General features: G+C 56.5%; 10 protein-coding genes across 10 annotated transcripts; 4 read left to right on the top strand and 6 right to left on the bottom strand.

Annotated features, from left to right (window-relative positions):
- Positions 1–241: 241 nt before the first annotated feature.
- On the top strand, positions 242–2,402 carry BCV69DRAFT_280342 (Bet v1-like protein). Its single transcript, XM_025491579.1, has 5 exons — positions 242–926; positions 1,007–1,513; positions 1,585–1,809; positions 1,903–2,024; positions 2,102–2,402. The coding sequence occupies exons 1-5, from the start codon at positions 740–742 to the stop codon at positions 2,156–2,158; spliced, it is 1,098 nt and encodes a 365-aa protein (XP_025349896.1). The 5' UTR covers positions 242–739; the 3' UTR covers positions 2,159–2,402.
- A 683-nt stretch (positions 2,403–3,085) lies between these two features.
- BCV69DRAFT_275660 (hypothetical protein) lies at positions 3,086–3,830 on the top strand (the record flags this gene model as incomplete). Its single annotated transcript, XM_025491085.1, has 2 exons — positions 3,086–3,245; positions 3,442–3,830. 2 exons carry the CDS (start codon positions 3,086–3,088, stop codon positions 3,828–3,830), a joined length of 549 nt encoding a protein of 182 aa, XP_025349897.1.
- A 467-nt stretch (positions 3,831–4,297) lies between these two features.
- BCV69DRAFT_286286 (Maf1-domain-containing protein) lies at positions 4,298–6,172 on the bottom strand (the record flags this gene model as incomplete). The annotated part of the gene is made up of 6 exons (XM_025493519.1): positions 4,298–4,404; positions 4,546–4,669; positions 4,697–4,885; positions 4,907–4,936; positions 4,961–5,304; positions 5,377–6,172. 6 exons carry the CDS (start codon positions 6,170–6,172, stop codon positions 4,298–4,300), a joined length of 1,590 nt encoding a protein of 529 aa, XP_025349898.1.
- Positions 6,173–7,749: 1,577 nt separating this feature from the next.
- BCV69DRAFT_280346 (P-loop containing nucleoside triphosphate hydrolase protein) lies at positions 7,750–9,272 on the top strand. The gene is made up of 5 exons (XM_025491580.1): positions 7,750–7,982; positions 8,081–8,130; positions 8,221–8,586; positions 8,674–8,718; positions 8,809–9,272. The coding sequence occupies exons 1-5, from the start codon at positions 7,812–7,814 to the stop codon at positions 8,885–8,887; spliced, it is 711 nt and encodes a 236-aa protein (XP_025349899.1). The 5' UTR covers positions 7,750–7,811; the 3' UTR covers positions 8,888–9,272.
- A 261-nt stretch (positions 9,273–9,533) lies between these two features.
- Positions 9,534–10,460, bottom strand: BCV69DRAFT_280348 (polyubiquitin 5). Its single transcript, XM_025491581.1, has 2 exons — positions 10,329–10,460; positions 9,534–10,218 (listed from the first exon to the last, which is right to left on the bottom strand). Exons 1-2 carry the CDS (start codon positions 10,337–10,339, stop codon positions 9,540–9,542), a joined length of 690 nt encoding a protein of 229 aa, XP_025349900.1. The 5' UTR covers positions 10,340–10,460; the 3' UTR covers positions 9,534–9,539.
- Positions 10,461–11,057: 597 nt separating this feature from the next.
- On the bottom strand, positions 11,058–12,417 carry BCV69DRAFT_296721 (CBD9-like protein; the record flags this gene model as incomplete). Its single annotated transcript, XM_025494038.1, has 2 exons — positions 11,058–12,118; positions 12,198–12,417. The coding sequence occupies 2 exons, from the start codon at positions 12,415–12,417 to the stop codon at positions 11,058–11,060; spliced, it is 1,281 nt and encodes a 426-aa protein (XP_025349901.1).
- A 1,267-nt stretch (positions 12,418–13,684) lies between these two features.
- Positions 13,685–17,564, bottom strand: BCV69DRAFT_280350 (hypothetical protein). Its single transcript, XM_025491582.1, has one exon. It carries the CDS (start codon positions 17,428–17,430, stop codon positions 13,840–13,842), a length of 3,591 nt encoding a protein of 1,196 aa, XP_025349902.1. The 5' UTR covers positions 17,431–17,564; the 3' UTR covers positions 13,685–13,839.
- Positions 17,565–17,953: 389 nt separating this feature from the next.
- BCV69DRAFT_280351 (hypothetical protein) lies at positions 17,954–19,647 on the bottom strand. The gene is made up of 2 exons (XM_025491583.1): positions 19,529–19,647; positions 17,954–19,006 (listed from the first exon to the last, which is right to left on the bottom strand). Exons 1-2 carry the CDS (start codon positions 19,557–19,559, stop codon positions 18,285–18,287), a joined length of 753 nt encoding a protein of 250 aa, XP_025349903.1. The 5' UTR covers positions 19,560–19,647; the 3' UTR covers positions 17,954–18,284.
- A 1,068-nt stretch (positions 19,648–20,715) lies between these two features.
- On the bottom strand, positions 20,716–22,631 carry BCV69DRAFT_96227 (hypothetical protein). Its single transcript, XM_025495660.1, has 5 exons — positions 22,199–22,631; positions 21,952–22,113; positions 21,311–21,873; positions 20,946–21,230; positions 20,716–20,900 (listed from the first exon to the last, which is right to left on the bottom strand). Exons 1-5 carry the CDS (start codon positions 22,310–22,312, stop codon positions 20,855–20,857), a joined length of 1,170 nt encoding a protein of 389 aa, XP_025349904.1. The 5' UTR covers positions 22,313–22,631; the 3' UTR covers positions 20,716–20,854.
- On the top strand, positions 22,547–24,025 carry BCV69DRAFT_289187 (DnaJ-domain-containing protein; the record flags this gene model as incomplete). Its single annotated transcript, XM_025493664.1, has 3 exons — positions 22,547–22,867; positions 22,946–23,418; positions 23,495–24,025. Exons 1-3 carry the CDS (start codon positions 22,594–22,596, stop codon positions 24,023–24,025), a joined length of 1,278 nt encoding a protein of 425 aa, XP_025349905.1. The 5' UTR covers positions 22,547–22,593.
- Positions 24,026–24,027: the final 2 nt, after the last annotated feature.

A 24,027-nucleotide genomic window follows, 5' to 3' on the forward strand; every position in this document is an offset into this window, starting at 1 on the left:
GGATTGGGTAGGATGGGATGGAGGTGAAGCCCTTGGGCATTTAAGCCCTGGAAGCCATGGGGCAAGCAGCGTGAGACCGAGAGCTGCCCGAGGTGCGCACATGGCAATCGCTTCGACTTGGCAGGCATGACGCCCCGGTCCGACTGCAAGCCACGCGGTGCCTGAGCTGCTGCACGCCGTCATCGTCGCCAGATGCACAGGGTGCGGGGGGGGGTAAGGGTCGACAAGTAGTCTAAGTCCTATCTTACCTCTTCGTACTTCTGGGCAGCCCCCGGAGCTGCGCGGCAGCCTCCTTTCCCCCTCAGCGTCTTCTTTTCAACCTTCTCCCTGTATTGACTTGTGTCTACGAGATTGCCAGACCTAGGGAGGCAGTATAAGAAGGGTCGCTTGCAATCTGGCATTCCTCAACGTCCTGGGCGCAGCAAGGCCACTACTTTACTGCCGCTGTTAATAGAGCGGAGAATTGCTTGCTGCGCCCTCGCTACGCGTCCAACCGAACCGCTTCCCCGGCTAAAAAGAGAGGTCCGTACGTCGTCGGTCACTCCGTCTTTGCTGTCACCCCCGGTCCTTCTTGGCAAACACAGGCACGCAAACGCAAACGACGAGGAAACAATTTGGGTCAAACCCCGTGCTGAGCGTGCGCAGAGGATAATATAATATAACAACCGCCTCCCACGAGCTCTCGCTTGCCCTTCAAACCAGCCTGACGCTTGTGGTGCTCACCTCAAGGCAGCAAGGGATGGCCTCTTACTCACCAACGGAATCTTTCACTGATTCATCGCCATCTACATCGACTCCCGGCCGTCTGGTCATCCCAGATCGACCCTGTCCGCATGGCTACCTTGCGAATCCCCATCAAGAAGCAAAGCAAAGAGGATGGAATGCCTTCTACGGATTGCTCTCGTCTCCGCCAGAGATATTTCAGAGTGAGTACGAGGCAGCATAGGGGTCAGTATACTTATTGGGTAACAGCTAACATCATGCTGTCTCTGTACCTGCTTCACAGATCTCGGCGAAAAAGCAGGGGTGGCTCGCTATCGTTGCGTTGATCCCTCATTACAGATGACTACGCTGGACACTCTCAAGGGTACCGTCTATATGGAAGGTGTCAAGCCAGTAGACGTCTTCAGTTGCATTCACCAAGCCGCATATCGACTGATATGGGATACAAGATTAGCCTCGGCTTCTATTATCGAACGGTATAGCCAGACAGAATTCATCTTCTACCTGGTCACAAGGGGAATAGGTCCCATCTACTGGGAGAGAGACGTAGTCGGCTGTCAATTCTCGCGTTCTTATCTCGCTGACGGATCGATGGCGGAGGACATCGTCATGGCGGATTGCCCCCTTGTGGACATCATGTGGACAAACGTGGAGCGGCCGGATATTGGTCCACAGGAGGGTAAGATGAGAGCGCAGATAACCCTGGCAGGATACCGGATAGAAGCAAGGGGAAACGGCTGTCAAGTGACCTACTTTGTCTCCATCGACTTGGCCGTTCCCATTCCCGCTTGTGAGTCGAGGAAGTTTGGCTCCAGTGTCCTGCGTGCAAAGTCCGCTGAACTCATAGCCTCTCCTCCGCAGTCATCCGCAAGGCACTCTGTAACGACCTTCCCGTCGCCCTCGCCCGGCTGCGAGACGCCATACCTACCTTTGGCGTTCCTCCGTATGTTCTAGATCATCAACGGTGTATTGCTCTCCAGCAACACTACTGGGATCCAGAGACGAGAGTGAGCGTCATCATCGCGGTGACTACCTCTCCAGGGACGTTTGTAATCATGTTGGACAGCATGAGGATGTATCCCTCTGGTGAGTCTCAATTGGGCGAAGCACGTCTGTAGGAGGAGTGACAAATGAAAATATCGCCTCTGATCCTTTCTCCCCACATCCTTCATCTGATAGGCATTCTGATGCCAACAATCACAGGGCAAGGCGCAACCTCTGTGACCATCCAAGAAGCCTTTACAGGCGATCGCATTTTCGTCCACCTTAGCGAATCAGGTCTCTTCCAAGAGTGGATCCTGGTGAGTCGACGCAGTGTCAGATACATCGTAAGAGTCTTGTTGCTGACTCACACCTGGCCCTTTCGACACCTGCATAGACGTTCGAGCCAAGGGATCAGGATCCAGAGCCGACAGATCAGAGTAGCTGGTGGTAGCAAACGACGGAGAAAAGGGATACCAAAAAAATTAGATGTAGCGGTCAAAAGGAGTTTGACGACGACACTGTAGTTTACTTGTTAATATTTTTCCCCACTCCCCCGCCATTCCCACCCTGCCTAAACTCTTCACGCTCGCCTTTGCCACTTACCATTGGCAAGCGAGTATCTTCTTCGTGTTGTATAATGTCCCTCCACGATTGTGTCTCTCCCAAACGAAAGCAACATCAGCATTCTACTATCCTCGTTGCAGTCAGTCCTCACTGGTGCATCTGCGGTGCATGAGAAGAGCCCCGGCCACTAGAGAGGGCGGCTGGTCCGTCATCGTCTTCTTAGCTCCGACACAGGCACAGACACAGGCGAAGAGGCACAGGCGCGCGGGCGTGGGGATGCAATCGCTTCTGGACTCTTGTCTGGATTGCGCTTCCCCGCACAAGGCATGACGTCGAAGGCAGACGAGCAGAGGTGCGGGGGGGGGGGAGAACAGTCGACGTCTGCCTGCCTGTCTGCCTGCCTGCCTGCCTGCCTTGGCTTCCATGCACTGCAGGCCCATGTGCCTTTTTCCCCACCTCCCTCGACTCGACGGCGTTTCGCCTTTCACGGCTTGCGGCTTCCTCCTGTCTCCCTCTCTCGCATCCATCCATCTCTCTCTCTACCCAACAAACCAGGTCTCCATTCGTTTCTCCATTGAACTTGTATTCCGCAGCTTGCTTTCTTCTTCTACCTGGACTCTCCCTCGCCTCTCATACCCTATACGGTCATCGCAGCAATTGCAAAACGCCGCACCTTTTCATACCCATCCTGCCCATCATGTCTTTGTCTTCCCTGCCACCCACGAGGAGAGCAACAAGATCAACAACTTCATCTTCATCATCGACACCAGCAGTAGCAGCAGCAGCAGCAGCAGCATCCGGTAGAAGACGGCCGATGAGTCGTCTCGCCCTCCTTTCTGCCTGGATGTCAGTGGCATTGCTCGCAATCGTCACCGGTCTGATGATGGCAGGACCTGTACAGGCGCAGAGTGACGCCCCTATTGGACCACTCACCACCAACAATGCTCAGAGCGCTTGTGTGGAATATGGAGATTGTAAGTGGCCGCTCCGCACTTGAGTTGAGGGCGTCATCGCAGGGCCCATTGGAGGAGCGCGGGCAGGAGGCTGGAAAGGACCTTTCCCTGGAGGTCCTCAGGCGTTGCCGATCGAAATGCTGCTCTTGTCTCATATTGTACTAGCCCTTCTGACCGACTAATTTCCCTTTGCTCTCGCTCTCCTTTGCTTCTTCAGGTACCGCCCTCCCAGCTGGAGCTACAGCCACTTCCCTCACCCAGCTCGGCCCCGTCAGCTCCGCCGCCACTGATTCCCCCGTGTACGCCGCACCATCCAACTCGGCAGAAACAGACGCCTCCCTCTCCGTGCAAGCCGTCAGCGGTGGTTCAGCAGCCTACAGCGCAACTGCCACCGGTTCACAGGCTAGCGTCGATTATTTCAGTACAGGAACTTTCACGGGTACACCGGCTGTTACGAGTATTGATTATGATACTACTGGAAGTGCACCTGCGGAGGGGAGCGCAGCAAGAAGGGCATTGCCGGCTGTGGGCAAGGCAGGGTTGGCAGGTCTGATGGGAGTGGTCGCAGCAGTGGTGGCAGGAGCGGGGATGGTCTTGCTTGCCTAAGGGTGGGATCAAGAAGGGTTGGAGGAACCTTTATTCCCGCCGACGCAAAGAGTACAGTAAAATACCATGCTTCCCTTCAGCTTGCTTCAGATTCTCTTCTTGAACTTTTCCCGAAATCATGTATTGCTCCCTCGTCTTTGCTCCTTCTTGCAAGCCAATCTGTATATCTGCACTTCCTGGCAGTGAGATCGTGAGAGGAGGACGATTGGATGTTTCCGAGCAAGTACCTCTTCGCTTCACAATGGTAGACAGGCCGCGACTCGCACGACACGTGGGAATGAGATGAGATGATAGACAATGTCCAATGACAAGTATAAAGAACAAGCGGGAACAAGTACATGTACAAGGCAAGATACAATACGAGGCAGAGCAGGAGAGGCAGGGGTCATAGACGATGATTCCGCAGACAAAGGATGTACGAGGGGGGTTAATCAGTGAGACATGCGCCGAGGGGAAGTGACAGGCAATCAGGTAGCCACCTGCCTCCTTGTCCTCTTCCCACCAGACTCATCACTATCAGCCGTCCTCTTCGAAGCAACAGCAGCAGCAGAAGTGGGCTCTCGCGTAGCACCTGCTGTACCCGCACCCCTTGTAGTAGCAGCACCACCACCAGACTGACTGGACATTCGGGTCCCCGTCGCTCCTACCCTGGCTGGAGCGCTGATGGACAGCGCAGCCGCGTCCAGACTCAGCTGTCTCGTGGAGACGGCGGGACTGGCAAAAGCCGCCAGTCCCTTTCTGCCCGCCACCGCCGCTGCTGCTGCCGCCGCCGAGGGAGTTTGGCCCCTAGCAGGTGTAGTCTCACGGCTGGCACCCAGTGCACTGCGACCACTGGACGACTGCATCGACTCGTCGGCAGGGGCTACAGGCGTTCTGGGACTTGCGTGCGGGAAAGGCGAGAGGGAGGAAGGTGCTGGACTGCCCGATGGCATCCGCCGCCGGCCGCCGCGGCCACTTGTCGCTCGAGAGATGGCCATCTTTGCAGGCGAAGGGTCGGGTGTCGGCACGGTCTGCTTTCGGGCAGGCGCTGCTGATGCAGCCTGACTCGTTCTGTCCTCCCTCGTGGGCGGAAAGACCGTCTTCGTCGAGGTGACTGAGCTGGGCAGCTTGAGGCTAGGAGGGAGTGACACCGCTGGTGCGTAAGAGGTGAGAGGAGATGTCCACCCGGCTCCTGCAGTCAGAGACGAGTTCATCCTTGACCACACTGAGACGAAGAGCATCCTTTTCAGTCGACGATTGTAGAAGAAGGCGTACGTGGACCAGAGCAGGCCGCCGGTGCCATCGACGTCGTCATCGTCTTCCATATCGAGAGAGCTGGAGGACGAGAGACTGCTCGATACATAGCCTGCTCCACCTCCCACCCCATCTCGAGGGCTCCTCGCATCCTTGCGCGGAGTCATAGAAGACGGGAAGGCCTGAGCCGCGCCGGAAGCAGTCTGATGAGGCATGTGAGGCGTGTGAGGTCCGTCACTGTCTGCATACGCCCCGCTGCTCGAATTCATTCCGCTTTGGGCCCAACTCTGATGCTGCGCCCTCGTTTGGAAACCTCCCTCAAGATCTTCGTCGAAAAGGGGTGCATCCAGCTCAGCGCTTCCTCGCCTAGGTGTTACGACATTAACACTCTGCATAGAGACGTCTGCGTCTTCGTTCCAGAAGCCGTCAGACGGATCATCGAAGTCCATGCCCTCCTCGTCTGGCTCAGCACAAGCATGGGGATCCGAGTCCATGTCGGGGTGGAATGTGTAGACGTCACATTCTCTGATATCCATAATGTCGTCCAGTAGGCTGGCCAACCCAGCATGCGTCGCACCCGTCATTGCACTCATTGACTTGCCGGAAAAGTCTTTGGGACCACTGGCGCCAGGCAGCGAGTAAGATGTGTGACCGGGCCGGTCCAGCATGGCATCGTCGAACGATCCGGTGAAGGTCGAGTAGGATCGAGGACCACTGGAGTTATTGCGGAGACTGTGGAGGGTCGAGCTCAGGCTGTGAAGTACTGAGGCTGGACTAGGCTCTTTGCGAAAGTCGGACGGATTGACTTGACTGAAGTCGTGGTCAGGAAATGCGCCATTGAGTAGGGCAATGAGGAGAAACAAGGTCTTCCTTGCATTCGGTTGATCGAGTCTTCCAAAAGGCGATGCCAATGTCTCGTGGAGATAGTCGGGAGGCGAGGTAGAAGCCGCCTGATGGTACGCGTCTTCCAAGGCCTTGTAGAGGCGCTTCTCCTTACTGACTGCTTTACACGAGTAGGCTTCGAGACGCGTAAACACCTTGCACTCGGCAGATTCGAATGTGAGTGCTCGAGACAGAGACTCCAGCTCGGGATAGTCGAGGAACTTCATCCTGAAAACAGAATCGCTGTGAGATGATACAGCAATGATTTTGGGGTCAGTCTATTGCTCCAAGCAAAGTTGCTGCCCATTCTCAACACCCGCGCCTCGCGATCCGCAAGCTTACGGGGCTTGTCTCTTACGGCGGCGCCTTGGAAAGTTGGGCATCCGAAGACATACGTACCTGGTGGGTGGACAACGCCAAGGCAAGATTGAGAGCTAGCTTTCACTCAGTCTCTGTCGATTGCGTGGATGGCTATCGAAGCGAGGGACCAGGCTGAGCCTTGGATGGTAGTGAGATTGGTCTAGGCAACGGGCTCCGTGAACACGCGTGGATTGCGTGCCCTCTCGAGATGAGCTATGCCCAGTAGAGGAGGTGAGTGTGGTCGATGAGTATCGAGGATTAGATCTAGAGATGGAAGGGAATGAGACAGGAGCAGTGGTGATCAGGACTTCGTTGGTGGATGGGCGTGGTCGGGAGGGCGCGTGCCCTCCACTGTCGGCATCGTGGGCCTGCAATGCGGAAGTGGGCGTGCCCCATCGTTCAATGTAGGGATACTCACGACCAGATGATCTGCCCTTCTTGGCAGAGTATGAAGGTATTGGGAAGACGATGCTGTGAATTGTTCGGAGTACAAGTGTGGATGGGCAACTTGGAATGATAGGGGAAGTGGAATGGAGGAGGGTCTACCCAAGTCGCCGTCGAGGTCAGGCTGGGCACTGCAGCCAGGGAGATGGGCCCCAGGCAGTACAACGCGGATGCGGAACGGGGGCGCCATGGGCGCCGTGAGAGAGGCGCCGCGCGCCACGCCCCGACTGCCAGGGCCGAGAGATATTTTGAGGGGCCGAGGTTGAGAGTGGGCTGCTAACCAGGTCAGGCTCAATGGTCATCGCCGTGGCCGTAGCACAAGAGTAGACAGCAAGCGCAACTCAGCCAGCTCGGAAGACGGCGTGAGTGATCCATGCTGCTGATGCTTTGCCTCGCCAGCTGTTCGATGAGTGGAAACAAACGGAGAGACTTTCTGGACGGCGCCAACCTTGAGCAAGTACGCTCAGACGCTAGCTGCGAAGGCACGGCAAGGGCAATTGCCCCAAGGCGCTGATGAAGCTCATCTAGGAGGTCAAGGACCCTCGCGATGCTGCCATGGCTGGAGATGAAGGCTGTTGATTCCAGCCATATGCGCCCAGGAGGATGTGGTGGGGAAGAAGAATGGTTTGTGTGGCACACGAGCCTTGTTGAGCTCGGGCTGAAGGCCTTTCACGTCATGGAGAGCTCGTTGCTGGCTGTCAAGGGCGTACGAGTGTTGTTGAAAGTGATGTAGCTATAACGGGGCGATGGAGCAGGAAGAAGTGTGAGCCGTTCTTGCTTCCCAAAGGGAACTGTAGCGTCGCAGCGTGTGCCTGCTTTTGTCGCCTGTGGGCCAAAACTCGGGTTCAGGCCAGGAATCAACCCGACGCGGCGCCTGCACTCCACTCCACTTAGGCCATTGTCGCCCGCCTCCGTCCCTACCTCTTTCGCTGACAGCTTACCCTCGACCGCCTACCGTCTACCACACCCGCACCGAATCCCTCGCCTCGCCTCAGACGCCCTCTTGCCCCTTGCTCTGGGGATTCCTACCACATACAGCCCTCCCCCTCCACGTTCGCAGTCATGGATGTTCCCATCCTGGGGCCAATCCTTCGGTGGCTTCAGGCCCTCTTCTTCTCAAAGCACCTCCAGATTGCCATTCTGGGGCTGCAGTCTGCCGGTAAGACCTCACTGGTCAATGTCATTAGCAGTGGACAATTTTCCGAGGAGATGGTTCCTACAGTGGGCTTCAATGTGAGTACATCGCCATGCGCAGGGAAGGGAAGGGGGGGGAGCAAAGCCGAAGCCATGCTGACCATACGAGACGTCTCGGCTCTCACTCTCGATATCAGATGAGGAAGATTCAGAGCGGCAACGTACAGATCAAGATGTGGGACATTGGGTGAGTAGAGAGAGGTCTGCTACTACCTGAGCCCACTCCGCCTCTCATCACTTCACTCTCTTTCTCTCTTGGCCCTCTTTGCCTCGATAGCGGACAGCCTCGCTTCCGGTCCATGTGGGAGCGCTACTGCAGAGGCGTCTCCGCCATTGTATTCGTAGTAGACTCAGCCATCCCTCGCCCCTCTACAGAACAACAACCAGCATCAGCAACTTCCACAGCAGTAGAGACAGCGCCGGATCCCTCAGCAGACAAGCAAAGTCGCGCAGCTGCCCTCACTACAGCTGCCGGTACGGGGTCAGCTTCGAGTAGACTGGCCAATATAGCGTGGCATACCGCTACGGAGGAGTTGCATGCATTGGTTAGCAGACCGGAGCTGGCGGGGATCCCATTGCTGGTGCTGGCGACGAAGAATGATGTCAAGGGGGCAGCGAGCGTGGAGGAAGTGATCAAGGTGATGTGAGTATCGAACACTGGGCGGAAGCACGCATGAATGGACGAGCCTGCTTAACGTTCTTCTCGATCTGTTGGCTCCTCCTACCACAGGAAGCTAGATACCCTACGAGCTCGGGAAGTCTCTTGCTACTCAGTGTGAGTGAAGGCCACAGAGAGATCCTTTGGCTCCCCGGGCACTGATGACCTGAAATGCCTGCCCTTCTCTCCCGCTCTCTTGCTTCCTAGCTCGTCCAAGACACAATCCAATATTCCGCGGACAATGCAGTGGCTTTGTAATCGTCAACCACTAGGTACGGGCAAGTGAGGGAGGGACGCAGGCTGGCATACCTCCTCGGGCATATCGCCGAGCGCGGCACAGCGTGCGGTTATTTAGGGGAGCAGAGCGAGGCAAGCATGAGGCCGTATAGGTCGAGGTCACGGATGTAGGGAACCGGCGGTCTGGAGGACCGGGCCTGTGCGCTCTGCTCTACGCCCAATCTACCTGTCCAGCAAGGAATTGACGGCAAGACGCCTTCGCTGTATTGCTTGCTGCTGCTGCTGCTGCTGCTGCTGCTGCTGCTGCTACTGTCTAGAAGGTCCCTTACACTGGACCTCGGACTTCTTTGGCGCTCTCTACCCCCTCTGTCACTTTGTAACTGTATGTATCCGTTTGAAAGTGCCTCACACAATACAATGCCATGCCATGTCATATGAGGTCACGTTCAGACTAGCCAGATTGGAGAATCACCCACGATCGCACTGCTGATCGCGTGGGTGGGTAGTGGACGAGGTGGGAGAGACATGAGTGGGATATTGATATTGATGAAGATTGGAATACAGGACACGACGTTACAAGACAAGAGAAGAGGGGAAGAAAGGCTGAGGGAAGCTAGTGTGAAGGCTCAACAGACAGGCGGGGGATTGATTCTCCCTTCCTGTCGTCAGACCTGATGGAAAAAACAGCAGGACGACTGGCCTTAGTGGGCGAGACCATGGTTTCCCTGAGTCTGCTCGCGCTCCAACTTTGCCTTGTTGGCGGCAAAGGCCGTGCTCCGGATAGCATTCGTCTGCGGGCAGGCGTGCTGTTCAGGCAAACGATGCTGGGCGCAGTGAGCCTTTACGCAGTGGGAGCAAACACCAGCAATGGCCAGCGCAGCATTGGAACACCGTTCCTCGGGCTTGTCGACGTTGTGCTGGCAGCGCTTCTTGGCTCCTCCTCGTAGCCGCAGGACGAGGTGAAGAGTGGACTCCTTCTGAATATTGTAGTCAGAAAGAGTCCGGCCATCCTCGAGCTGCTTGCCTGCAAAGATCAAACGTTGCTGATCGGGTGGGATACCCTCCTTGTCCTGGATCTTGGCCTTGACATTGTCAATTGTGTCGCTGCTCTCGACTTCGAGAGTGATGGTCTTGCCGGTCAAGGTCTTGACAAAGATCTGCATACCACCCCTGAGCCTGAGCACGAGGTGGAGTGTGCTTTCCTTTTGGATGTTGTAATCCGAAAGGGTCCGGCCATCCTCGAGCTGCTTGCCGGCGAAAATGAGACGCTGCTGGTCAGGGGGAATACCCTCCTTGTCCTGAATCTTGGCCTTGACATTGTCAATGGTATCCGATGACTCGACCTCGAGGGTGATGGTCTTACCGGTGAGGGTCTTGACGCTATATGCGGCAGCAAGTGGCAAGAGATAGCAGTATCAAGTCAGCCTTACTACTCCTCCTAACGTTCCAGGTTCCTCTGCTTGCCAGCATAGCTCCCAAAATGAACTCACAAGATCTGCATCTTTGTAGTGATGTGGCGATAAGGGTATTGCTAAGTAATCCTAGTCACGCGATGTGGTCAAAGTAGCGGCGATAAGGCGACGTGCTGCTTCTATGCGGATGCTGCGACGATGGCTAGTGGCTGAGCTAGGGTATCGTATGCTGAAGGCGAAGTCTAGCGAGCGAACTGGTTGCTGAGAGTTGAAATCGTTGGTAAGGAAAGGTGAATGGATTGGGGATAAGGAGAGGAAAGAGATTAGGGGCGAGCTTAAGCGGTGGGTGGGATGAGTCGTTGCCTAGGAGCCGGCTACGCAATTGCCGCCGCCCTGCTCGGGGCTCGGCGGAGGCGGAGCAGAGCGGGGAGGACAGGCGTCGTCAGCGTCTGGCGCGCGCGAGGACACAACACGCACAAGTGGAGCTTTCCTGATGCGGGCGGGCGTCGAATCTCAAGGAACGGCCGAGACCCCGATCGCACATCTCCCCCCCTTTCCGCACTCGTTATCACATGGACCCACACGTTGGGGTGGTGCCTTCAGCATCGTGTCGGTAACCACGGCCACAACGTCACTTCAAGCCGACGGACAGGCTCTGAGCTTGATGATGATCATGCTAGGTAATACATGGATGTCACGGCATTTTCTTGGACCGCCAGCATCCGCCAAGCAAGATCACAGTGACGAGTGTCAGCAGGGTAGGACATGGCATGTCAATATGTAGGAAGAATGTACAAGGCGCCGCATCTAACCGGTAAGGCTCTTCTCGTGCCCAAGCTCGTCCCGCTCTTCTCTCTCCTTGCGCACCTCTCTGGGAACCAAGACAGCAGCGGCAATAAAGTAGATAGCGGCAAGGAGGGCAGCCCAGACAAAGATGGGGATCGAAGTCCAGCTGGGAGGGTCCCACCAGGTCCAGATGCCAAATCCGGTTGCAACGGTTGCAATGGCAAGCCCAAAAGTGGTCAAGCCTACGAAGATGTGCGAAATTCCGATCCAGCGAGATGGCTGTTTACCGGCAGCTATCGCTTTGTGTTTGTAAACGTGGGCCACTTGACCAGACATGCCCTGCACCACGCTGAGGATGGTAGTGGCAAGGCCTAGCTTCTCGTGCCTCTTCTTAAAGTGGGTCGACCCTTGAGCTTGCACGGCTCCGACGGCGAGGAAGAAGCCGACGAGACCGAACAGGATCGCAACCGATTGGATAGCACGGTGAGCAGGGAACCACTTGTACGCGAGCCTCCCAAAGCGGGCGACTAGAATTCCAATGGGGACCAAGAGGACCCATGCGATGAGCATGAAGGACATGTGGGCGATCCAGACGCGGTTCTCGTGGTAGCTTAGCGCTTTCCCGTTGGTCGTAGAGGAGGCGCCGTTGCTTCCACTGCTGGTAGTGGCGGGGTTGGCGGATACTGCAGCACCTCCAAAGGCAGGCAAGGCCGTCACGCCACTAGGTACGGCGGGTGCGGCTCCTGCATATGCCTTGGTGAAGTCCATGTTGAAGTCTCCGTAGTCATTGTGTTTGTTAAAGCTGGAGCTCGAATCGCTGCTAGCGGGGGCATTCTGGGTATTGACACCCCAGATGTGAGCCATGGCGTTGCCCGGATCGGATGTCTGGGGGAAGCTCCAGGAGACAATGGTACTGTCCGAAGTGATGCGGCTGACGTTTCCTCCGGAGGCAAAGGTGCCAGGAGCAATGGCCTCGGTAGGTAGTCTGTCTCCTGCCGCGCCTCGATGGGACAGGACAGGGGCGCCATCGTAGACCCAAGAGATGAGCATGTTTGAGCCCTTCATCTTAGAACCTTGGCCCACTGCAGTACGAGGATGTGGTGTGGTATAGGTCAGTACGATGCCTGAAGGGTCTGCCTTTGATGCCTATTGGGTACTTACCAGCCCTCCAACCTGTATATGAGCCCTTGACGACCATTGTATAATTGATTGCCTGGTCTTTCGCTGAATAGATGGCCGAAAGGCAGAAGTCTTGACCATCGATGCAGACGGCATCGCCCGTGTACGTCTGGGAGCTGGGGTCAACTTGAGCGCGAGCAGGAGCTGCTGAAGAGAGGAAGACGAGGCAAAGAAGTGCGATGAACGCAGAGAGTCTATTCATGTTGGACATCGGGTGGTATAGGGTATGATGAGTGAGGTAAGTGGGAGAGGAAAAAAGATCGGGCAGGGCAGATATACAAGAGGAGCTTCGCTTCCTTCCAGGGGACGGGAAGTTGGGACCGGGCCGACGAATACGCTTTGTTGACGTATTGTCCTACGGGCGAGCGGGGGCGTGAGTGATGGCTGAGGAAAGTAATGACCACCCCTCAAGGGACCGAGGAACTAAATAGGTGGCCTCGCTGTTCCTCACTCAGGTACCAACGAACGAACGGACATCACCACCCACCCTTGGGCCACTCGCCACACCGCCTTCAGGACGGGAAATGATTGGGTGAGCAACGGTCGTCGGTCGTGCGTCGTGCATCGCCCTCCTAAATCGACGGATGCGCTGTGGCAAGGGCGAGGCAGGACAAAGGAGCCCGGTAGCCAGATCCTCGGCAGAGCTTACTTGGTAGAAGCTGACTTTGGGAACAGGTGGATGACATTCTCGGCAGAGTCGACTTAGTAATCCAGAGTCGATAACGGCACCAACGTCGTTAGTGTCCGCCAATCGCTTCTTGTGATATTCTGGGATGTCGCCTCACCCGATGTAGGGAGAAGCCTGCGCTGCCTGCCTGCCACCTGCCCGCTTGTTACCTTGTCCATATTTTAAGCGACCGCCGATCCTTTTTTGTAATTGGGCAGGGGGAGGCGCATTTTATTTGAAATTGCACAAGGAGGCAGGTCGGGACAATCGGCACCTCGAGCGCGGGAGAGGCTCTGCTCTCTGCCTGCTGTGCCTGCCGCTCCACCCCCGCCTTCGGCTCGCGATTCTCAATAGGATCAGGGTCCGCAAGGCATTCACGTCGTAGCAGAGGCAAGAGCGGTGCGACCAGCCGATCAACGTCATGCAGGGTTTGAATTCGACAGATCCGAACAATCTCTCACAGTAAGGGTCCTGCAAACAGACGCTGCCCTCAGTCTGGGTGGATGGGCGCCCACGTCTGACTGGCAGCAGGCTCTGCTTCGTCAGTAGGAACCGGCCGATCGCGCCTCCTTACTCCCCCCTAGCGAAGAAGTGCAGCGACGCTCCCTGGGAATTTGAAATGATCGGAGCGTTATAGGAGAACATGGGCGTCAGCAAAAGCCATTTTGGGGGCCCATCTTCCGCCGGTCTGGCTCTCCGGACTACGCCTGGTGCAAGACTCCGAGTCGGACTCGAGTCGCACCACTGACGTACAGAGAGGATGAGGTCGTCATCGCCCCTGAAAGTCATTTCTCTCAAAGAGCATGTCGCGGAACTCTATGCATTGTGAGGCGGAAAGTGGGAGAGCGTGATGTGCTCGAGAGATAGAGGGCGATGATGATGGAGGAGGAATGCTCACTATGCAAAGCAAACGATTGTACAAGTCGCGCCCACCGTCGAAGCGGTTTAGATCGCCAGCTAGAATCCCAGTCCACCCTTGCTCGTCTTGATGGTAGCACCAATGGGGTCCGCCATGCCACCGCTAGCGCCCACACCAGAGCCTTCTGCCCAGCCCATCATCGTCAGGAGTCTATGACCGACATTGTCCGCTCCAATTCTATCTGCACCCCACCCGACGGCCGAGCCATCCATGTTAGAAGGAGCACTTCCTCCCATCTTTCCAAGCCCACCACTACCACCACCAGCTGATTTGCCACCCTTTGCCGCCTTGCCCTTCTTGGAAAGACCGCCTCCAAAGGAAGCTTCTCCACGGCCAGATAGGATCGACCGCACTTTGCGTGTGTCGACGTTGACACCGCTGCGTGAATTCTTGATGAGCGTGGTGAACCTGGACCGTCCTGCACCGCGAGACTTGGACACGAGAGAATAGGCGCTGGCGAGCATGTGGACCTGCGCTCGGGCACGCTTGTCCATCGGCGGGAGAGAGAGCGTCGTGTGCCCGGCATCGTCCAGGAAGCGGTGTATCTGAGCATCGAGCTCGACCAGGTTGCCCGCCTTGCGATCCATCAGGCCTGCGCCGCCAGAGTACTCCTCGTCCCAGGCAGCTGGGTCGTCCTCTGTGCGAGCCGCACGTCGAGCAGCACGAGCAGCCTTCTTGGCCATCTTCTTAGTCCCCTTCTTGTGAGTGTTCAGATATGGCGTCTGAGCTGCTGCCTTGCGTTCCTCGGCTCGCTTCCTCTTGTTATCCGCCTTGGTAGCTCGGTCCTTCTCCCACTGCTTCTGCAGCTCCTCGGCCCAGATGTCATCGCTCTTGAACTTCTTCGCTTTGCTCTTCTTGGCAGGCGAAAGACCCATCAACTCATCGTCATCGAGGTCATCTCCAAAGTCTCCGTTTTCAATGGCCTTGAAGAGGCGGTTGCGAGCTTTGCGATCGCTGCCGGTGAGGATGTGATGATTAGCCTGGGCGTACTGCTCGAGTTTGTTGATGAAGCTCTCGTCCTCGGCAGCCCATGTGAAGTTCCGATCGAAGAGGCGACCATCCTCATCGTCGTCGGAGTCTGCGTCTTCATCATCTTCATCATCTTCGTCATCCTCGCTATCGTAGGTCCCATCCCCATCGTTGTCGCTGCTGCCATCATCGTCGGATTCTCCGATCTCTTGCTGCTCCGCAAGCTCTAGTACCTCATCTAGTTCAGCATCCTTATCCTCGTCGCTCTCTTCCTCTTCATCTCCTCGCTGACTGCTGTCGTCGCCGTCCTCAACTTCAACAGTAACTTCGGTGAGCTTGCTATCTTCGACATCTTCATCAGCTTCACCGTCGCTCTCAGTCATCCACTCCTCTTCCTCCATGAGCTTCGTCTCGTCTTCAATGTCGCCCAAGGTCATCTGACGACCACCGCCGCCATTGGGGTCCATACCACGCATGAATTTGAGCATGGCATCCATGTCGTCTTCAGAAGCGTCAACTCCTTCCTCGTCCGAATCAGGACGCTGCTTCAGAGCATTCTCCATATAGTCGGCAAGGATAGCCTCTTCCTCCATCTGCTTCCTTGTCAGCTTCTTGCGACCATTTTGATACGTGCTTGGACCTTTGATAAAGATGGAAGAGTAGGAGCCAGAGGGGTCTGCATTGCGGTCTGCGCCGGCGTTGCTCTGATGCATGCTCAACTTCAGGGCATCTTGGAGCATACGCTCTTCCTCGACGCGGGTCTTGGGGGCGTGAGGCGCCGCGCTGAGCGACAGCTCCCTCAGCTGGAACTCGGCTGGGTCAACGTCACCGCTCTTTCGGCCCTTGTGAAAATCAGGCGGGCCGTCACTTCCCCAGTCGAGGTCAGAGTCTCCTGTGCGAGGTTCGCGGGGCTGTTGCTTGTTGGGCAACACAGTAGCGCCGTCGTCACCGCCCGCGACTTGATGCTGACCAGACTTGCGAGCCTTCTGTCGGGCCTTCTTGGCTGCAATACGACTCTTGCGACCAGTAGCTTTCTTGGAAGGTCTGTCGTGGGATCGCGTATCCACAGCAAGCCCGACAAATTCGTCCTCTGACGACTCAGCCATGACATTCGAGTAGGAAGTCTCGGCCCCCTGCAGCCCAGCTCCGTCTTCGTTGTCTGAACCCTCAGATCCTGGAGGTGGCCCCTCGCCAAGCACGAAAGAGCTTGTCGATGGGACAGTGTGAGAAATCTCCTTGTCCGTACGATCTACAGACAGATCATCGCCTGTGAAGTCGAAGACGAAGGGATCCTGAGGTGCAGTGATGGTACTCTCAGCCTGCTCTGCCAAGCTCGAGCCACCAGAGGCAGCAATGATAGCGTCGAGCTGACGCTCTTCCTCCGAGTCAGACTGAGCCTGGGCATTGGGTTGCGTCGACTGCGTGACGCTTGTGCCGGGCTTTGCGGTTTGAGGGATGAGAATCATGTCCTCGTCCCCACTGTCGTCAGAAGATGGAGGAGACGAGCCTGGAGTTGAGGCGGCTGCTGATAGGGGGACTGCCTCCTCCACTTCCTCCATGTCGCCGCTGCCCATGCCTGTGGTAACTTCGTTTGCGCTGGCAGGTGTGATCTGAAGTCCTTGAAGATTATCAAGAGCTCTGCTATTTTGCTGTACGTCCTTTTCGGACATGTCAAAGGGCTTTGGTTGAAAGTGAGAGTCCGGGAGATGCGAGTCCTCGTCAATGTCCAGCTCTCTCGAGCCAGGGAATGCTTGAAGTAGCGCAGCGATCTGGTCCTGCTCTTCGTCTGATGATTGCTGCTGGATCGACCGGGTCTTCTCTCCATCTGTAGAGGCGGGCTCGGCTTGCTTGCCTTTGCTGAAGCCTAGTCCAGCTCCAGAAGGTCGAGCATTGAGCGCATCGTACCTCTGCTGGCTACCTTCGCCCTTCTGCTCCGCATCAGCCCCTTCCTCCTCGACAGGCTCGCCAGATTCATCTTTCCCAGTCCACTTGCCATTCTTCCACTCTCCAGTCGCCTTGACGAACTCGACGGGCTGAAAGTGGGCATTCCTCTGGGCAGGGTCTCCAGAGCGGAAGGATTGCCGTAGACCGCTACCTCGCGACTTGCCGCCGGTCATGCCTGCTAGATATTTGTCATCGCCATGGAGCTCAGATGGTCTAATGGGTCCTGATCCACTGCCTCTGCCGGTGTGAAAGGCGGGGTATTGAGGCTCCTTGACGTATCTGCCCTTCTGAAAAGGGGAGCGCTCGAAGCTGCCACCAGGAGCACCTCCAGAAGCTGCCCGGTAGCCGGGGCGCGGAGAGTCACGAGGCGTATTGTTGGCGGAAGTGGAGCTGCTACCAGCTGGGTACGATGAATGGCTCTCCCCCTCGCTGAGACCAGCGGCGGCCCTCAGCTTGCTCCTACCACTGTGGAGGTTGGCATAGTCGAAGCCTACCGCGTTTGAGCCTCCTCTTGCGCTAGAGGCGTTGCCGAATGCTCTGGCGTAATATGTGGCTGGATCCTCGCTGGTAGACCCCCCTCCTCCTAGAACATTGCCGTTACCAGAGAAGGGCGTGAAGCGAGAGGATGAAGATGACGAAGATGCAGAGGTGCTGCCACCCCTCCCACCTCTTCCGCCTCGACCTCCACGTCCGCCTCTTCCTCCTCTTCCTGACATGGAAGTATAAGACTGTTACCTGCTCGCGGTGACTCTAAGACTGACACAGCTCTTGAAGTCTAAAAGGAACTCGGTATGCTTGAGCTAGGAGAGAACGATGCAAGTATTGGTGGGAGATTAGGGGGTGCAAGAAGTGTGGCAGCGGGGACTTATGGCTCGCCACTTGGCTCTGCCTCGTCGTCGTCCTCACTTCCGTCTCTGCCCTCTGTGCGTGTCAAGTCAGCCTGCATCGTCCCACTGCACGCACGCATTGGCCCGCCTCCCGCTCCTCTCTTCGCAACTCGAGTCACCGCATCAATCATTTACCAGCTGGCCATTGCTCCAGAGCGAGCTCATATTGGATCGCCAGACATCGAACGAGCTCTTGTAGTTTGAGAAGCTTATTTCAGTCAGATCAAACTGGGATTTGCAAGCGCGAAAAACAGTAGTAATAGAACATGACTCTCCACACGACCGGGGTCGAAGAGGGGGAGGGACTGCGAACGAAAGGCGAGACGAAACGAGACGAGGAGACAAAAGACGAGGGCTGGAGAGGAAGGCGATTGAGGTACAAGAGGGCGGGAAAAGGGGAACAAGCAGGAAGGCGCGATAGGCCCGACCCTGCCTGCGCACCCCTCCTGCCACCCTTTGCCTACAATCTCGACGGTTGAAAAAAGAGGGTATCATCGGGAAAACCGGACCGAGCGAGCCTTCACTCCTCCCATCTCACTGGGGGCCCTTGCTGTCCTTCTCTCGCTCCGTCCTCCCCGCGACTCCTGTTTCTGTAGAACAAATGTTGGCATCTATGATCGCTAGAAGTTGGCTAGTCGGGTACTTGACGGATTCCGAGTCGGGTAGGGACTTGTCCGTTTCCTTTAGTACTTGGATCGACCCACGCAGCATGCCAGCAGCAGAGGCACAATGGCCACGGCCACGGCAGCAAAGGCAGCCCAAGTCATCCACAGACCGTTTCCGTAGTGGATGACGAGCTCTACACCAGTGGGAACAGCATCCCTGGTCTTAACCAGAATGGCTGTCCAGATGGCTGCAGCTACTGCCAAACATCCAGCGGCTCCCAGACACTCGAGAGCGGCAAAGGCGAAGCAGAATCGGTGGGCGAGGAAACCAGTCAGGAAGGCCAGACCGGTCAGGATGGTACCGACGAGGAGGATGACGTTGGCAACTCGAGAAAGGAGGCCCAGGCGGTCATTGTCGGTCACGTAGCCACTGGGGATGGCAGCGGCAATCTCTGAGCTGATGGTGGGCGAAGCATCAGATTCCAGAGTCGCGAGGGGCTCCCATCGGTATCCGATGTAAGAGTCGCTGCAGCCTCGAGGGAAGTTGACTCCCTCTCCTCCACACTGCCTGTAAGGACCCCAGTAGTATTGGAGCTTAAGACCCTCACCGGAGCCTGTTGCAACAGACTGGTCGGACGCAAAGAGAGCAGTGGTGGATCCAGTCGTGTTCGACAGTGAGGTGCCAATGTTACGGGCGTCGATGCTGGTGATGTAAATGTTCCGCGATACGACATTGCCAGTGAGCTGGCCCATGTTGACCAGGATTGTGAGGGCGGTAGCGGCAAAGAGCAGAAGCTCACCTGTAATGAAAAGAGAGCATTGGTCAGCTTCTTGTCGAGACGAGATAATATGATGAACCATGACGGGTCTGTGCAGGTGTCTGGACAAGGAGATGGAACCCTTGCCGAAGAAGGCAATTCGTTTGTAGGTCGAATCACCTCCCACCAGGCTTCACCAGCTCCCCCTGTCCTGGCTGATCTGCTTCCCCTATCCCTCTGCCTCATGCGCTACGCGCCATGGATACGCGCTTCAGGGGGAGACACCGTGGTCGCGTTCATGCTGTGCATCCGCTTTTCCTGGATCTTTCCGGTGGAAGGAACCATAGGCCTCGGCTTCTGTAGAACGGTGGATGATTGACGTCTCATGGCCCCTTACGCTAAATCGCGCCGCAGACGGTAGCGTTGCCATCCACGATCCTGGAGCGCGCCTCTCCCAACCTGATACAAGTTATGGGACCATGCTCATTCGCCTTGTCTGTTCCTGCCTCTTCTGACCATCACACCGCTCTGCCCGCAGTTGCGCCTGCCACTCCTTGTACTCACCGAAACCGGCAAAGAGGAATCCCAAGACCATTTCTGCTGATCAATCTACTTTCAGCAAGGTGTTATGTTTTGCTTTCTTGAGGTAGGTGAGGAAAGGAGGAGGAAAAGGGAGGGCGGATGATGACTCCTTGGATGAGCAATAGCGGATGAAGGACGACGATAGGTATGGAGGAAAGGGAAGGAGGAGAATCGGGCGCTAGAAGCTGGAGCAGAAATTGATATACGCTTGCGGGGTTGGGTTCCGGGGGGGGGGGAGGGGGAACGACGTAGTGGGCGGGAGCAAGAGCGGTGCGGGTGCGGTGCGGTGACGAAGGTGAGGTCATTTTCTGGACAGGCTGGGCATCCACCCCCCGGGGGCCTCGATGATCGTCCAACGCAGCCATGACGGACGTCGAATGGAGAGAGAGAGAGAGAGAGCACTCCCTCTCTGCCGATGGCCGACGTCCCCTCGTGGCAGTGCCAGGCGAGGCAAGTTGTGTACGTGTTTCGGTGGAGGTGGACACTGGTGAGATGCCTGCTGCGTCTCTCCTTTTCCCCCGACGCGGGCCGTATTGGTGCAATGACGAATGCAGCTTGCATCTGCCGCCTGCTGCTCTCCAGGACCACGCGGCTGCTCTGCCCCTCGGCAGCACTATCCCTCTACGCTGTACCCATCGCAACAAGCCACGCAGAGAAGCCTCGTAGCCTTCTTGGCATCCCCACTCCGATGCCTCGACCCCCCCCCCACCACCATCCGGCCCAGACTCTGATGCAGACACAGACAGACGCAGACAGACGCAGACAGGTGCAGACAGGCGCAGAACCGGGGGGTGCAGAAGGATAGACGAGCCACTCAACTTCCAAGTGACAGATCGCAGCTTCCTCTGCTCCCGCCCATCACTACAGATTAGAGCGCGGTAAAGACCATCCGCCGGCAGAAGAAACATACTCAAAGAATCGTGATATATCATTCTGCGAGGCCATAGGAAGGGCGCAGCGGCGCAAATGCCGTGTCCTCGGCCTTTCGGTATCATGCTGCGTAAAGCATAGTCGCCGTACATTAAACTCATCTTCCAGCAATGTCACTTCATGCGTAAAGGTGAAGCGAAGCATGTCACAAAGTGGCCGCATGACAGATTGGAATGCCAAGTCTCGACGGTGTTTTGATCAGAGTAAAGGAAGCTGTATACAGTGTTGAAACTACAAACATGGGCGTCGCGATTAGGTCCCGGTCACGAGACTTGCCATCACTAGCGGTTAGACCAGACCGGTCGTCAATGTACGACTCTATGCTCTACTTGCTTTTCCAACTCAAAGGTATCTCTTTGTGCGCTCATTCGAACCACCTTAGTTCTTCTTAGCGCCCTGAACGGCAGCAGCCTCCCTCCATCCCCTTCTGGCCAACCAGCCCTCCTCTTCCTCAGAGCCGCTCCACCACAGCGCAGCCGCCATGCCGGGGCCACAGAGAATACCCGCCACAAGGGGCTGCCAAGTGCCTCGCTCGAGCTGGGGATTGCCCGCGGGTGCAAGCGTGATGGCCTTCTGGCAGTCCAGAGACAGGCGGGACCGCGGTTGTCCAGTCAGAGGATGGGTAGGCGCAGATGAGCGGATGGTAAGGCGCTCGATGCGGATAGCGAGAATGATGTACACTACGGTACCAATGTAGTCGGCAAAGAGGAAGAGGGGAAGGCCTGAGAATCGAAGCGTCCCTTCTTGCCATGCCCTGGAAGATGGAGTATACGAGGGTGTATAGATCAGCATGCATTCTCTTTCGGCCCCAGTGTGACATTGCCGTCTACTCACCAGCCAAGCCTGACCAGTCCAAACCAGTAAGCTGCCATTGAACCTAGAGCTGCCTTTCTATAGTAGCTCCACTTTCGCTCAAAGGCATAGCTGACTTGTTCTGCCGAGTACTCGAGCAAGGCGGTCCGGCCTTGTCGCTCATCCTTTGTAGTCTTGACTCCCGCGGTCGCCAGGAGCAAGGCCAGGGACAAGAAGGCGGGATACGCGAGCAGAGCAACAGATGCCAGCGTCCACTTGGCACCAGAGCTTTCGAGGGTTGAGACTGAGAAGAGGAGCACTGTGATGATCGACAGGAGGAGGTTGCTCCAGTAGACGGATCCAGCTGGTGTAGGCACCACTGGGAGGCTTTCAGATGATCTCTGCATCTGCTGGTACGAGCCCAGAGCCTGGAAGAGGAGTCCTACACTAGCAAGGGCAAATCCAATGCCGGTCATCCTTCCGATGAGGTGAACAAGGACGACGGCCAAGGGACCCAGGAAGAAAGAACGGGTGTTGGGCGATGAGGCGAGGTAGCACTGCCGCATGAGAATGGGGAGCAGCGTGGAGAAGATGAGAGCTCCGCCCTGGATGGGTAGGTGATCAAAGTCGAATATGTCAGTACGAGGACAAATACGTCTATCTGTTGCGCCTGCTTTTTTCACCGCGATGGAGGCTCGGTCAGCGATGAGCTGCTTGAAGAAGGGCAGCAGCACGCATAGAGCATTGTCGATCTGAGGCAGCACACCGCGAGTGATGTCCGTTGGAAGCTGCTTCCTGGCTGGTACCGTACATCCAGAGGTGTAAGCGGCAGAATAGAGTGCTTGCTGCAGCGTCGATGCGGGCAGAGTACGAGGATTCAAATCTCAGCATCAAGGTAAGAGTTTACGGTGCGCACGTGCTCAGACTCACCTGAGAAGGAGTAAAGAGGGCTACGTAGCCCAGCGCCGCTGCCGATGCGAAGCCAATCAGAGGCAGCACGGCGAGCTTCAGCACTGAAGCAGGCTGAGGAGAGGGCGACGACATTACTGGCCCCAAGAGAGATGCTGTACACAGCTACAATGGTCAGGAAGAAGGTCTACCAACAAGTCGTCTGGTGCAACGCGAGCCAGGCGCGGCCCCTCGCCTCGCCTCGCCTCAGTCCTTCCGAAGGCCCCGGCTGCTCCACTCAGGCCACTCCGCCGCGGCTCAACTTTTTCTAGACTAAGAGATTTACAGTAAAGTCCAGAGGAGAATCAGACCCTCATCGTACGACGTCCTTGTTTCCGTCATTCCCACTCTGAGCTTACAAAGTAAGTTCGACTACCATGCCAGTCGACACAGCTCTGTACGATCTCCTGGGAGTCTCTCCCGAGGCTACAGACGCCGAGCTCAAGAAGGCCTACAGGAAGCAATCCCTAGCCAATCACCCGGACAAGAATCCCGGAGATGAAGCTGCATCGGCTCGCTTTCAAGAGATTTCTTCCGCTTATGAGACACTTGCAGATCCAGACACAAGAGCTGCATATGATAGATATGGATCGGAGGGGATGAGCGGTGGTCCCGGAGGTATGGGGGGACCGGACATGGATGACATCTTCGGTGAGTGACATAGGAGAAGCGTGGTAGTAGACGGAGCAAGTAGCTGACATCGAGGCCATATCACTTTACGCTTCACAGCTCAGATGTTCGGCGGCGGCATGGGAGGTATGGGTGGCATGCCAGGAATGGGCGGCAGAGGTGGTCCCAGGCGGAAACCCAAGCGCGGGCAAGACTCGGTCATCGACTATGACGTCTCGCTACAAGACCTCTACCTGGGACGTACGGCCCACTTCAACCTTTCCAAGCAAGTCCTCTGCCCCACTTGCTCAGGTTCGGGTGCAAAGCAGGGTACCAAGGCAAAGCAGTGTGTCAAGTGTCAGGGTCAGGGGAGATGTTTGCAGATGAGAAGTATGGGCAATGGAATGGTCGCCCAGAGCTACGCCACTTGTGACGAATGTCAGGGAGAGGGAGAAAAGGTGCGGGACAAGGATCGATGCAAGCGGTGTAAGGGTGCAAAGACGGTCAAGGATAAGAACAAGCTGGAGCTTAGAATTGAGAGGGGTATGACTGACGGACAGACCATCGTCTTCAAGGGCGAGAATGATCAAGAAGTGAGTTTGGGATACAGCTCTGAGCTCAGGAGGGGCTCGTACTGAATTGATCCGCACCCGACCTCGCTTCTCCCAGCCTGGTGTCCCTCAAGCAGGAGACATCATCTTCAAGCTCGTCCTTCGCAATGACAACACCAACTTCACCATCAAAGGTCTCGACCTCATGGCCACGGTCCACCTCACCTTGCGCGAATCACTCATGGGCTTCTCACGGACGGTCCTCGTGCATCTGGACGGCCGGCATCTCTCCGTGAACAAGTCACACGGAGAGGTGACAAGACCCGGATCGCTGGAGAGGATCATCGGAGAGGGTATGCCGAGGGAGAGGGACATGGGCGAAAGGGGGGACCTGTACATCAAATGGGAAGTGGATTTCCCTCAAGACGGGTGGCTCGAAGGCAGGGATGACGCTAGCAGGTCACTCTCCTCATTGCTTCCCCCGCCGAGAGCTTCGATCCCGGAAGAAGACGATACAGAAGTCACCGAGAGTCACACACAAGCTGCTCGGGAGGCAGAATTTGGCAGGAATCAGCCCAAGCAGACACAGCAAGAAGATTTCTGGGAGGATGAGACCGAGGCTCCTCAGGCAGGGTGTGCTCAGGCGTAGTG

The sequence above is a fragment of the Pseudomicrostroma glucosiphilum genome (assembly GCF_003144135.1).
Source record: "Pseudomicrostroma glucosiphilum strain MCA 4718 unplaced genomic scaffold BCV69scaffold_2, whole genome shotgun sequence".
Classification (NCBI taxonomy): Eukaryota; Fungi; Basidiomycota; class Exobasidiomycetes; order Microstromatales; family Microstromataceae; genus Microstroma; species Microstroma glucosiphilum.

Coding starts and splice junctions, on each gene's coding strand:
- BCV69DRAFT_280350 (XM_025491582.1), bottom strand. CDS start 17,430: ATGTCAGGAAGAGGAGGAAGAGGCGGACGTGGAGGTCGAGGCGGAAGA.
- BCV69DRAFT_96227 (XM_025495660.1), bottom strand. CDS start 22,312: ATGTCGTCGCCCTCTCCTCAGCCTGCTTCAGTGCTGAAGCTCGCCGTG. Junction 21,874..21,951: donor CTGACCGAGCCTCCATCGCG/GTGAAAAAAGCA, acceptor CTACCCATCCAG/GGCGGAGCTCTCATCTTCTC. Junction 20,901..20,945: donor CCCGGCATGGCGGCTGCGCT/GTGGTGGAGCGG, acceptor GTTGGCCAGAAG/GGGATGGAGGGAGGCTGCTG.
- BCV69DRAFT_280342 (XM_025491579.1), top strand. CDS start 740: ATGGCCTCTTACTCACCAACGGAATCTTTCACTGATTCATCGCCATCT. Junction 927..1,006: donor TCCGCCAGAGATATTTCAGA/GTGAGTACGAGG, acceptor CCTGCTTCACAG/ATCTCGGCGAAAAAGCAGGG. Junction 1,514..1,584: donor GGCCGTTCCCATTCCCGCTT/GTGAGTCGAGGA, acceptor TCTCCTCCGCAG/TCATCCGCAAGGCACTCTGT.
- BCV69DRAFT_280346 (XM_025491580.1), top strand. CDS start 7,812: ATGGATGTTCCCATCCTGGGGCCAATCCTTCGGTGGCTTCAGGCCCTC. Junction 7,983..8,080: donor TTCCTACAGTGGGCTTCAAT/GTGAGTACATCG, acceptor TCTCGATATCAG/ATGAGGAAGATTCAGAGCGG. Junction 8,131..8,220: donor ATCAAGATGTGGGACATTGG/GTGAGTAGAGAG, acceptor TTGCCTCGATAG/CGGACAGCCTCGCTTCCGGT.
- BCV69DRAFT_280351 (XM_025491583.1), bottom strand. CDS start 19,559: ATGGTCTTGGGATTCCTCTTTGCCGGTTTCG. Junction 19,007..19,528: donor ATTCCTCTTTGCCGGTTTCG/GTGAGTACAAGG, acceptor TTTTCATTACAG/GTGAGCTTCTGCTCTTTGCC.